We start from the raw sequence: 13,958 nt of genomic DNA on the forward strand, positions 1-13,958 counted from the left end.
GACGGAGCTGTAAAGATCATGGGGAAAGGACAAGGCTGTGGCTGGGCAGCCAAGGGACCTCTCAGTCATGTTTGCCATTGAAGAAAGAGGAATGAAGCCCATGCTGGAATTCATCAGTGACCAAATCTCATGGTAGGCTCCATGCTGAGCTTCAGCTCCTGGAGGGACTCCCTTACACACATGGGTGTGTATAGATAGAGCTGTGTGTGTTTTGTGTATAATGTTAAGTTTTTATATTCCTTACTGGTGGACTTCTCTCCAGCCTGACAAGGCAGCAAGGTGAAGCCCTAAGTGCTCTCTGCACTCATGTGAATGCATCTGTCATCACACGCGCGCGCACGCACGCACTCCCTGGGAATGTGTCTAGTGTGTCTTCAGCCTTGCTACAGAATCAGCCTGGGTACACAGAGCAGCAAGCCTCACTTTTCCCTGGCATGTTTTCCTCTAACACTTAGAAATTAAAACACTCACACAGCTAGAAGTGAAAATTTTATTTAATAAATATAATTTTCATAAACCACTTTTAAAACAACTTCTACTGACCAAGCTGTACAATGAGCAAGCACACAGACTCGCTGTCAAAGAATCAAAAATAACATGAGGCAGCCACAGTGTCAGAGGTCCAAAATTCTTTGTACTAATTATTGCTACAGTTTCCAGTTGTCAATGCCCCTTATTTGCCTAAAATTAAGGATCAACATCTTCAAAAGGGTACTTCTTGCAGAGACAGTATCCTTCAAATTTTTCTTCAAAAAAAGAAGCAGAACTTGATCCCACTTCAGTGAAAAAACAGGAGGCTAGATGACGTCTTGTTATTTTTGTGTGCATAAGACTAGAAAAATCTCTCACGGGAGCGTAACTAGGAATTGTAAAAATATATTCTTTGCTGCATTCTTATCTACATCTGAAAGTGAGTCTCTCAACTATTTTCCCTTTTCTAAACTATATGCCCTATGAATTATCTTTTATCCCATTGCCAAAATATAAAAAGATTAAGAACCTGCTGATGTATGAAATAATTTCCTTTAAGACTGCTGAGGAAAAAATACTATACGCTACAGGCCATTCAGGTGCACTTGAGGGTTTCTTCCAGGCAAGTCACACTTTGTGTCACGAACAGCAGTGTATTTCATTGCTTTCTGCTTCCAGTAACATGCAGAGGTCTTTAGCCCATGGCCCCTTGGGTTTCATTCATGCCTGTGCATTTATACAAACTGGAAACAACAACAAAAAGTCATATCTACAGTGATGACAATTGCATGTACTTATTGTAATACAACACCACAGCCGGGCGACAGCTAGAGCAAGGCGAATACGTCGGAGTGATGAGAACGTTCCGTTTAACGAAAGCCACAGCAGCCCGGGCAGCACACAGTCTCTCCACTGAGTTATTTCTGATGCCACTACGAGCAGTATTTAGCTGAAGGAACAAAATCTATGGAAAGCAGAAGCCTTGCAAATACCGGTGCGAGTGCGCGTCTAAGACGACTGACGGCGAGAGCTGATACAGCCATGAGCATCCAATCTTTCCTCCTCCTGTTCATAAACTGAGTCATTCCCATAGAGAGCAGAAACCAGACAAATCATGCCACTGGAAGCAAACAACGTACAGAACTATCAACAATAAAAACATTCACAGAAAAAAACAGATCTGCAAAGAAGAAAGTCTGACTGGGAAGTAATTTGGGAACAGAAGAAAGGCTAAAATAGGTCCATGGTGAACAGTTCACCCAGCTCTAGGAATAACTCCTTTAAACCAACGGCGTCTGTGTAACAAGGCAGCGGCGCGTGCAGCGAGGGTGGCGTGAGGGTTATTGGCTATTCTACACCAAGAAAACAAGAATCTCAAACTAAACGGTTCAGAAGCACACTACAATTGAGCACTTTTGAACACTGAATTTCACCAAAATCACTAATACTTAGAAGTATAGAAGTGTCAGACAAAACTATTAAAAATAATGTAGACTACAGCTTTGAGACATTTTTAACACTAGAAAATGAGATTTTTTTTTCCAATATAGGTTAGTTATACTGTCATAAAAAACCACACGGATTTAAGTATTACCAAAGGCTTCCAGTAAGAAATTATAGTTGCCTAATACGCATTCTAAGTTGCATAATCTTTTCTCAAATCATCTTTTTCACTAGAAAACAAGAAATCATTCTGAAAACGTAAAGCTAAAGTTTTCAGCATTCGTTTCTTTGCATTTATTTGTTCCCCCTCCCCCCTATAACCTTAAAAAAAGATACAGAACATTTTAAGCAGAGTATGTACATTTTAGTTTGTGAAACAATTCAGAGCATCTTCCCGCTTAATCCTTCCCCCTGCACCCTTTAAAAAGCATTAAATTTGGCAACTAAAACTACGTTTCTAAGTAACACAAATGAACCCTATTTTTCAGAGACCAAGAACTATAAACTGCTGAGAACTCAGTCCCCTTCTGAAGGTGGCCATGGAGAAGGTGCTTCTTCAGAGACACTGCATAGTAAAGTGACTACACACCACTCTTGCTTTTAACCAAGAACATCTACTATAGGCTTTTCTGCTCTATGTTACAGATTTCAAGGCTAAGAGGTAATTCCAAAACATCTCCTCTCTCTGGCAAACCCCCCCTCACCCATTCCCTCTAAGTCGGAGATAAATGCCAGCTTTACGCTGAATTAGCCATATTTTGCTCAGTCTTCTTCATGAGGAATTCTACACTGTACCCAATGTGCAGTGAATGGTTTCATACACTTTAGCTGTCAAACAAATACACAAAATCTTTCTTTCTTTAATAGAAGCAATTTTAAAAGATTTGTGACATCAGTACAAAAACACAGTCACTTCTTCCATCCAAAATACTTGTCAGACCAAAAGATCCGGTCTTACGCACACCGTTTTACGTTCTTACTAAACAAGAAACGACCGATTTAGATTTACTGCAAATAGAAAAATATACCTTGGCAGACAGATGGATTCTTAAGCTCTTCCTGAACTGTTTAAATGCATGTTTCTTCGGTAACCTTACAAACACTGGGAAAAGGGAAAGCAGGAGGGAAAGGGAGGAGATGGAAGGTTTTAAGAAACATATAATGAAGGTAAATTATTCTTCAAATATAGGACTGTGCTTCTTTTGTGCAAATATAATTAACATTTGTGTGGTAAAAGCCAAAAATACATATACATATGGAGCTGAGCCAATATCTAAATGCTTGGAGCGGGGTCGTGCAAAGCCTCTGCCTTCTACTATAGCAGATTAACCAGGGTTTATATTTCAACACATGACACACTAACCACACAGACCAACACGGTTACACAGTCACACAAACTGACTGGATGATCAGGATGCTATGGTTGACATGGACAAACACGTACTTCCGAGAAGTGAAACACTGATTTAGATATAAAAGATACAGCTAAATAGCAGATATCTGATCAGAATATTTTAAAAAATTCTTTACTTCTTACGTATCCATGGCAGTATGAAGACACTTAGAATGCGAAACTACTAAGAAGATAATTATTATTTTAGAAACAGATTTAATGCTATATATATGATGTATAAAGTAAGCTACAGGAGCAGATGAAATCCAAGTGTATTTTGTTACTACTGCATACCTGAATAACAGTTCTCCTGGGGACTTGGAGAGATGACCATTCCACATAGGAACCAGGTTTCAAACAACATGCAGTCAGACGAGTCGCATATTAATTACTCCTATTACTCGGAGTATGCAAGATCAGAGTTCAGCAGTACCTTAATCATCCGGACACTCAGTGTGGGGAACCAGTGTACAACTGAAACTTTGGAGCCTAAGCTCCACTGCACTTCAGCACGTGAAGGCACGGTACGGATATGAACTACAAACACTGAATCAAGTACTTACTAAAAAGGAAAATTTACTATATTTTGATTTTGCTTCTTCTGTTTCATAATTCGTTTTGAGAGCTTCTTAATCAATTTGTGAACCGGTCTTCATCTATGCCAGTGGGACAAAATCCTCACATACTGCATATTCAAGTCAGAATGAGTTTCAAAACAAGGCTGCAATGACAGTTTCTTCACTACACAAACATTGCCTCGAGCAATGAGATCTTGAAAATCCAGCAGTATCTGCAGCTTTCAGTTTAGAGTGAAGCTTCCAGGCATTAATGCAAAAATAAAGTTCCAAGAGGAGAACTGAAATAATACCAGTTAAAGCCATGAACAAGAATCATGAGCAGCAGAACTGTTTATAGGTGAGGAACATCCGAAACATTTGATACAAGAAAAGTTGGAACTCTTTTGAACACTTCTTCTCCTGCACCTCACTGAACTCAGGAGAATTTGGGATAACCATAACAAGAGGGACATACTCCTCTGGCAGTGGCCCAGGTGCCACTGAGATGTCACACCAGGAGGGGAAGATGTGTCTGCCTGAATGATGAAATTAAAAAAAAAAGTATTTGCCATGTAATTTTCTCGGGAGATGGCACTTAGGCCAAGAGCGGACACCTGTGCAGGCAGAGTGAAAGTAGCTAACAGTGGTTAGCCACATCTTTATTAAAGTTCTTGTAGGTGTTATTTATGGCCTGTGTTTGATTTACCATTCATTCCACCCAGAGGCAATTTTAATATGCAGCTTAACATCTACTGACAGGAAGATTCTTCCAATTATTGACGGGGCTTCAGTGCCGGAGACTGCCTTCCAATTAGATTCCCAAACAAGAGTCCAGCAGCAGTAGCATTTTTGCCAGGCTGCAGCCATAAAAATTGCCATACCTAAGGCAATGCTCTACAGATGTCCCTGGTGGCAACACCTCCCACATCTATAGCCAACCAGTATGTTCCATCACCCTCACTCAATGACCAGGCAAGTGTTGCTACCCAGGCTCAAACACGGAGACACATGGGACAAGAGGTACCGGTAAGATGTACCATTCGAGCTCCTTCTGTGCAATTTGTTTTTATTGGCATACTTGGGTATCAAAACATTGCCATCAATGTCTTGGATCCTTTCAGCTATATGAAGATAATTAAGTATTAATTGTATCTTCAAAGTACAGTATGACCAAATATGAATACATGAAAAAGAGTAAAACATGCAAAAATTCCCAACTTCAAAAGGATTAATAATTCAAAATATTTATGCTAGTGAGACTTCTGCACAATCCACCAATTCTTACCCATTTTTCCATGTCAAGATCAAGAACTGTTAACAAAACACACAGGGCATAATAAAAGATGACTGGCTTCCGATTTATGCTTTAAGAGAACAGTGAACTGTTATATCCCTTATTATTCCAAATTATTGATTTGTAAAAGTTGAGTGTTCTTCAAAGCAATGACCACCATATTGCCATTCATACACCAGCATAAATATTTGAACTCTCAAAAACTACTAAACTGATTGCTTATAGAATATAGTCCATGGAAATAACAAAACTGATTTGCAAACGGCTACGACAGCATCTGTAAGACAGCTCAAAATTACTGTGTGTGTTTAAAGTGAAGGGTCATCATGAAAAATGCAACTTTTGTTTTCACTTCGTTGTGCAAATTCAGTTCTACTGGATCACCTGAATTTGGGAGGAGAAATATTTTGTCACTGTGCTGCACTGATGTCTCAAGTATCAAATGCAGGATTCCAATCTGCTCATATGGTAACAAAAAATATTAAATGGTCAGAGGTAAAAGCGTTCCTTACAAAAAAAACCAAAAAAATTTAGCAATTTGTGGATATAATTAGAAAAAATATTGGAAGCAATTACTGTCTAGATGACTTACGCTGGGCCATAAGACAAGCCACAGTTTGTATTTAGAAGTCATGCTAGTCTTTTCTAGGGCAGAGATGTAGCACTGGACTCGCTTCAGAACCTACTATAGGTGTGTGAGCACCACATGGCTTCCACAAGGCATTTACAACTGTCCCTGTTAACAAGTAGGTGAGTCCATTGTGGAGAGAGTCAAGATGCTTCTGTCGTTGGCATAGAAGGGATCCGATGAACTCCATGATCTAAAGTAATAATAAAAGAAAAGTTTGGCTGACTGGCAACTTATGATCTGTAAGTAAGGAGAAAAGTCTATGAAAGCAAAAGATAAAGTGTTATGAGATTAGGCAAGTGTAACTCTTTAGAAGATCGGAACTAGATGATCTTTGAGGTCCCTTCCAACCCAAACCACTCTATGATTCTATGTAGGCACCTGCAATTCACTCCAAACCTCTGAAAATATACTGCAATTAATCATGCCACTTATGTGACTAACAATTCTACGTTTACCTTTCTGGCAAAGTTTACTCACAGCAACAGATATTTTCATCACTATGAACTAAGATGACCAGAGGTTTTTATGCCAGTTTTACAATTAAAATTTTAAAATTGTGCCTCGAGGAAAATCTGCATCTTGCACGTGTAAGTTCAGGCACTGCGAATGCTTCGATTTGATACAGCCTACGGTCATCCTGGTAAAGCCTTGTGGCATGCACAGCTAACCGTGGTAACCCAGTATATACTGGTGATCTCATGTCAAAAATCCATGCTGCCTAAAGCTGTGGGCAGGCGAAACTTATCTACAGCCATGCATCCACTATTTCATCCCTTACTGTTAAATTTAAGTTAAAATTTAAGGCATCAGGAAAACTACCTAACATGTCATCGCTTTTGATTCGGATGGGATTTCGTAATGTCTTTCTCTTAAGAACAGATTACTACTTATGAAGAAATACTGGTTTTGGTTGAAAAATATTATAGGACTATATGTGAAACGCTGAAAAACAGAAAGTTGGAAGGCGGGAAATCAAAATATAACGAACTTATCCTCTAAATTTGCCTCTGTCAGAAATCTGCTGTTTCTTTAGAACTTTTACATGTGGTGTCTAGACACAAGTACCACTAATGGGAGACGGAACAATTCAGTGATGAATCCTACTGTAAAAGAACGGATGTGATCCAACATTCTTCATGTTTTAGTGACTGACAAGTTGACAGACAATTTAATGGAACAGACAGACAAAAATGCATTTTATCATACCACAACATACATTTTATATTCTAACTGGTGACCGAAGCTATAGAAAATACTTCTTGAATACATTTTACAAGCAGGAAATTAAGTACAAGAGACTACACTCCTGCAGCCCCCTACTCCAAGCATTTGTACAACTTTGATTCATCAAAGTTTCTATCAAAATTTGATACGATTTGATTTCATGTTCAGTTATCATATTTGACAGAATATCAGGAGCACAGCATACAACACAAGGTAGCTACAGCAGCATCATTTATGATAGTGCTCTTCATTCTACAGCACTCAGTATTTACAAGCATCACTTCACTCAACAAAAGTAATTTGCAGCTACCTCCTGGTCAATTAAGAAGCTGCTTTATAAAGCACAAATACTCAAAAGACCATCCAGTTTGGGACTGTGCAACCTTCTGAAGATACCAGCTTTAGGTAAAAAAAAAATCAAAGCAGGTCAAGCTCATGAACAAGGCTAAACAATTTTACATTTTTAAATCACCAAATGGATTTCTTAACTGTGCCTTCAGCACTTCACAGCTTCTAACTGCCTGAAGTGATTTAAGCAATTAGTACATAAAAAAATAAACAAAGACTTTCACAGATTAGCAGGAAAGTGTAGGATGAAAAACAGTCTTAGTACCTTGACTTTTAGACTACATTTTAAGTGTCAGTGCTGAGTGGAAGGAACTGAAGTCATTGAACAAAGAAAACAAGATGGAAATTACAAGAATGTATTTTCTAGTTGTACTGTACATAAATTTAAGTGAAACTAGAAGATGGTTCAGAGTAATTTCAACCAGAGGCAGACGCAAAAACTACACAGCTTCAAGCCCTTCGTGTAGCACCAAGATAGTTTTGCATATTTATTAAACATAATACTAATTTGTGTTCTAACAACTCAAATTATTCAGCTAGATGGAACTTCATCTGAAAATTACATGAGGTAAGCAGACAAGAAATCTGAGAAAAAGCAGACTTCAAAAAGTGTTTAATATTCTGTCAAATATGAGTTATCTTCAATAAATATTTGTAAGTTCTTAAAGAAAGAAAAATTGAGTAGGAAAAAAGAGGAAATTGTAAAAATTCAAACGCATCGCAGAAAATAAAACACAGAATACCTACCTTATAAGACTACACGTTACTAAAGCAAATGTTAACTAAAAATCTGCCCTATTTAGATAACAACAAATGAAAAAAGTAGCATGAGAAGATCCTCATCTGGAAAGTACAGTTTTACAGAGAAATGGAAAAAAACAAACAAACAAAAACTCAGAGCAACTGCTACCAAAATGCTGATTTTTAGACCAATTAAATGCTCACCTTGTAGATTAAAAATTCTATTAAATTGTTTATTTTATACATCATGCCCGCCTTCTATACAGCAAGAGTTTGCATTTAAAATGTACTTAATCATAACAGTTCATTTTTCATATGGAATGATACATTTTGCATAATCATACCCTAGATTTGTATAAACGTTGAATAAATTTCATAAGCAAGCCAGAAGAGAGAAACTGACTGAAACCACAGACGCTGCGTTCAACACAAGAGTTGGACAGAGAGATGTACTACGTACCAAGTCAATTCCTAAAGGCAGAATCAGAACTGACAAGGCTTGTCAGTGAAAGTTACCCACGCAGGATTTCATACCGAGTGAATGATATCACAACCTTTAACCGAAAGAGACAACTTTCTTCAAATACAAAATGAGTTTCTTTGAAAATGTGTGAAGTGCAACTTCTTCAGCTTTGCCTTTTGACCAGTGAAGGACCATGATATCATTCAGGGACGGAGAGATTACGATGTACAAAAGACTATTTGTATTTCTACCCCCAAATATTTCCATGTTTGTTAGCTAGCCCTCTTTATTTGGAAATGGGGAAATGGCACATTAGCAGATTTAGTAAGAGCTTTTCTCACAGTTATGCTGACTGCAAAAGCAGTATTGCTCCTTAGATGCATTCCATCACTCTAACGTGCTTTTGTTCCATTGAGGTTTGTTTCACACATGGTTTGTGAAGGAAAAAGATTTATTTAGCACATACTTTGGAATGGCACACATGATTTTGACAATTTACCTTCTAGAACCAAAAAAAAAACGTTTAAAATTATTAGAACTGAAGGCTCTGTTCTGTCAATTGCTCTGATTTTAGAAATAGATTATAAAAGTTATACTACAAAAATATTTCATCTTCATATCAATCAATGGCTGAAAGATTTAAAGACTCTCCTTCTAATAATAAAGTTACATTTTAAGGGGGGGAGTGTGAGCCTTTTGTATATCTTCAGGAGTAATGTAAGCTCCAAGGTAAATATTTGGAGGTTGTACATCAAGAACCAAAGGGAAAAGTCTTTTGACTTTACAAACAACTCCTGATTTGTGAAGACAAAAAAAAAAAAACTCATAAAAAGGAGAACAAAATCAGCAGCAAGGCTTGATTTTCTAAAAAGAAGTATGTACAAATCAAGAGAAATTACGATAGATACAACACAAGGACTTGTAGTAAGCCAAACTAAAAGTTTTAACAGAAATCTTTTGGAAACTTTTTCCCCCTCCTCATCCCAAAAGAAAGCACTCAAAAAGAAACAAGAAACTAATCTTTTAGGATGGAAAAAAGTACATTAAAGAGTTGCATTTCCTACTTAAATAAGCAAAACCTGCAGCTGGTTTGCTAGACATCTATTGCTGCAGGCTCATCAGGTTCCAGTTTATAGGAGAATCGTCTGCAGCAAAGGCTATTGAGAGAAATGCCACACCTGTTGACCCGGGTTGGACTACATCTTCCCATTAGTCGTTCCAGCATTCTTCTAACAGATGTGCATGCTGTTTCCCCATCTGAGAAGCAGCACATGGAGTCCAAGCAGTTGATACCTGAACCTGCCTCAGTAAGCTGGAAGAAGGAAATAAAACAATAAAAATAATCAGTACTCACAGATTCTAGCAATGAAGAAGTTATCAGAAAACACTTAGGAAAAGCAGGTTTTCTTAAAGTTAGAGTGTTGAATATTTTTCAATTTTATAGGAGAACTACAATGATTAATAACATCACCATTTCCCTTCATAAGGTCTGTATTCACTAAAATTTCATCTTCGAGGTTTGTGCACAGCCTTGGTGAGCATATGGAAATCGTTTAGCACTGTCTCTGCTTAACGTTGGAAACAAACTGGCTAGCAATTCCGTGTTACAGCTATAATGAATCTCCGGAGGAAAGTGTCATGAAGTTTAAGCTGTGATGCCTTGGTTAACCTCAGCGGAGGCACTACAATTTACACAAGCTGCAGGTCTGCCCTGTTTTAAGGGAAATCTAACAAGAGAAAGCTTCAGACCACGGCTGCAGAACACAGTGCAGCAACCTGATCATAAGTAAAAATTTTTCCTCAAGAAGTGTAGGATGCAACTTCCTATAATAATTTCCATTATGTCACTACCATAGATACCCTTAGCTTGGTAAGGAACAAAAGCACATTCCTGATTTTGTGAATATCTTTTCTCTAAATGCAAACAAGGCTGATGTTAGAAAGGTTCAGTCACATTCATGCCAGCATGAAGAATAATTCAACGTTAGGATAATAAACTTTCTACTGGTCATTCTTAGCAGGTGAGAAAAAGACCCAAACAAAATGAAAGTAGTAATAAAGAGATATATGGGTTTAAGTTAAGTGCCATCTATCAGCGTGCTCCTCTATATTATTTTCGCACACTAGTCAACCACAGCATAACTGAAATCTAACCGAAATCTAGCACTGCTGGAAAGAGAATATCCAGAACTCTCTTCACTATCCTTTCCAAAGGCAATAAAAATGTGGAGTGAGATGCTTTTTAATTTAATTTGAAACTCTCTATGAGAGCATCCTGTCAAACAAAGGCCGAACACACAGACTACATTTAAGCATCCATTATCCTCAGCTCACTCTCAGACACCAGTGAATGAGGAAATCTGGGAGGAGGCATCTTAGTCTATGACAGGACAACAGTTCACTTCAGAGCTTTCCCCAACTTTTCACCACATGACCACAGCTGGTGTTGTCTAGAGACTTTGGTTTCCAACCCCAATTTCTTTCATGTCACCCACACTTGACCAACACTGCAAATAAAGCAAAGAACCTCAGAGTTTCCTATGGGAATGGTTTACTATGAGTGGACACATTCCTTCTTAATCCCCCAAAACAGGCAACTGGACAGATTACAGCTTCATAACAATTCCTATAGTACCAAGAAGAGGCAGCCAACAGAAACAAGAGGCATTTGGAAATCCAAGAGAAAAATCCCAACTGGTAGGGCAAGGCAGGAGCACACAAGCAGAACTGGTGCTCCCTCCCATCTTTTCCTGGGTCCCTTCCTCAGCTCTGTTCCCCATTCCCCATGGACCCTCCAGATCTTCCCGTCGCACCGCTTAGTGTGACACTTATAGGACTGTCAGTTAGCAATCCTAGGAACTTACAGAAAGCATTACAAACTGCAACCCTTGATTCAGTCGCTGCACCTCTGAGGCCATGAAGGAGCGCAGGCAGAACACACACTTCTGACTAACTCGCACTCATTTGGCAGGTCTTCTGGACACAAAACGAACATTTACTGTGACAATGAACAACTATAAATATCCAACAGGCAGGAGCAGAAGCATTGCAGCTGACAGGTCTAGAAGGGGTTTTGGTTAAAACAAACCCAAAACAAAACACACCTCAGAACCTGAGTCCCTGAACGCCCTTATTTGATGGCCATCACATCTGGTCAGAATCGTGCTGTCACAGAAGATATCCCAATGAGGAACAGCGCAATCTGCAGCACTGCACTGTTAGCAGATATGACCTTCACCGCAACTTCACACTGTGCTCACAGTGTACCAGATAAGAAATTACAGAGAGCAGAAAGAATTCCTATTGGGAGGTCAGAAAGCAAAATCCCTTCTGCATATGCAGTCAACTTCACAGCCGTGTTCACAGCAACACAAAACAAAACTCTCACATAGAATCATAGAATCGTCTGGTTGGAAGAGACCTTCAAGATCATGGAGTCCAACCATTCACCCTACACTGTCAGGGTCCCTAAACCATATTGCTCAACACCAAATCTACACAGTTTTTAAACACCTCCAGGGATGGGGACTCCACCACCTCCCTGGGCAGCCTGTTCCAATACTTCACAACCCTCTGTAAAGAAATTTTTCCTGATATCTAACCTAAATTTCCCCTGGCGCAACTTGAGGCCATTCCCTCTCGTCCTGTCATTCATAAAGTGGGAGAAGAGACCGACCCCCATCTCCCTACAACTTCCTTTCAGGTAACTGTAGAGAGCGATAAGGTCCCCCCTGAGCCTCCTCTTCCGCAGACTAAACAGTCCCAGCTCCCTCAGCCGCTCCTCATAGGACAAGTTCTCTAAACCCCTCGCTAGTTTTGTTGCCCATTCCTACACTTAGGATTTCAAAAAGAATACTCAGTCCATTCATTCTCTTGAAGTGGACCAAGCAACACCTTTAAAGTTACTGGAAAAGGTCATATTACAGTGATGTCAGATGGACCAGACTTTTTTTTTTCCCCAGAATCTGCTGACTTTGCAAGCTAGCAGCCCTAGATACTATTCAAAGTCTGGCAGAAAGAGGAACCAAGAGTAACCCAAACTAGCTTTCACGGAATGAACTCTCAGCTTCGGATTTTGGAGGGCTGGTGTCTCCCTCTTCTCTACAATCCTTTGTTCTTTTCAAGTTAGGTACACAAAAAGCTAGGATCATACTTGAACCATGATTTATGAAACAACATTTATGTTTTATCAAACTCACAGTTAAATGTAAAGTAATATTGGGAGATCATTAAGGACAACATAAATACAAATTCAATGTTATGTGTAGATATATTGTATGTATATCACTGCCTAGTGAACATGGATTTTTATATTTATATGCACTACCTGGAAGGAAGATATTTATATTATGCTAAATAGTTCCTTTTCTCACTTTTCTCTCTGTGGTAGACAATTATGATCATAGTTTTATATTAAAGTAAAATGTGGCATGGTAAGGCAGTAGAACATAACGGTCTCTGAAGACCTGAAACAAACCCTCAGGAAGTCAAAGGCAGGAGAGACAATGCTTTAAAAAAAATTACTAAGTACAGAGAAACATCGGATATTATTCATATTCGGGCTGCAAATAAAGTATTTTCATTAGGTAAGATCTAGGATCAAATAAACATAATACTTCATATGATAATGGCTCATTTCATGTAAGAAATCAAAAAGCAACTGAAGCGCACAATTAAAGAATGATTCGGCTTGAAAAGGAAAAAATAAAACCCCACAAACTATGATGCAAATTTTCTTGCAGATATCAAAAATATGGGTATTTTGGAGATGGCTCCATGACTGTCTATATATGATATATATAAATGTATATATACACACACATTAGGGTAGAGTGGGAGTACTACCTAGTGAACGTAAGAACTGTCGGGTAGGCTAGATGGATCTAGCAGTTGCCTATTGTCCTCCCCTCTGTGCCTGCTTTCAGCAAAGTCACATGCTGAGCTGACTGAACCCTTATCTTCTTCCATCTAGAAGGACAGAAAAGCAACAAATCTTATAAAGCACCATGCTTGCATTGCTTTAAAACAGTTATCATTTTTATATGAACTTTCATTTTACATGTCTGTTCTTGAGGGAACAAGGCATATTCATAAGGTAAAGACGCGATTGTTTTACAAGTTAACTGGTGGATCAAACACGGTTTATCAGTGCACAAGGACCAGAAGTGTTCAGTGTTTCTGTGCACCACAGACTACAAAAAGGGAAAGCACAACACATTTTAAAATCTATTTCAGATTTTCAGGTTTTGGAGTTTTACTCGTTCTCCCCTTCTAATAGAAAGCTTGTTTGTCTTACTACAAGGTATTCAATACGCTACAAGACAGACATTTCAACTAAATGTTTAATCACACTGAAATACACAGCTGGGATTTAGCTGAACAGGAAACGTATT

General features: G+C 38.6%; 1 protein-coding gene across 1 annotated transcript in view; it reads right to left on the reverse strand.

Moving 5' to 3' along the window:
* Positions 1-1,171: 1,171 nt before the first annotated feature.
* ATP11B (ATPase phospholipid transporting 11B (putative)) overlaps positions 1,172-13,958 on the reverse strand; it is a 70,604-nt gene continuing 57,817 nt past the window's right edge. The window contains exons 29-30 of the mRNA XM_086618634.1: positions 9,744-9,877; positions 1,172-5,979 (exon numbers count right to left, since the gene is read on the reverse strand). Of these exons, the coding sequence (XP_086474760.1) occupies positions 5,898-5,979; positions 9,744-9,877 (216 nt within the window). The 3' untranslated portion in view covers positions 1,172-5,897. The remainder of the gene's footprint in view (positions 5,980-9,743; positions 9,878-13,958) is intronic.

This window comes from Tauraco erythrolophus, chromosome 11 (genome assembly GCF_009769465.1).
Source record: "Tauraco erythrolophus isolate bTauEry1 chromosome 11, bTauEry1.pri, whole genome shotgun sequence".
NCBI lineage: Eukaryota > Metazoa > Chordata > Aves > Musophagiformes > Musophagidae > Tauraco > Tauraco erythrolophus.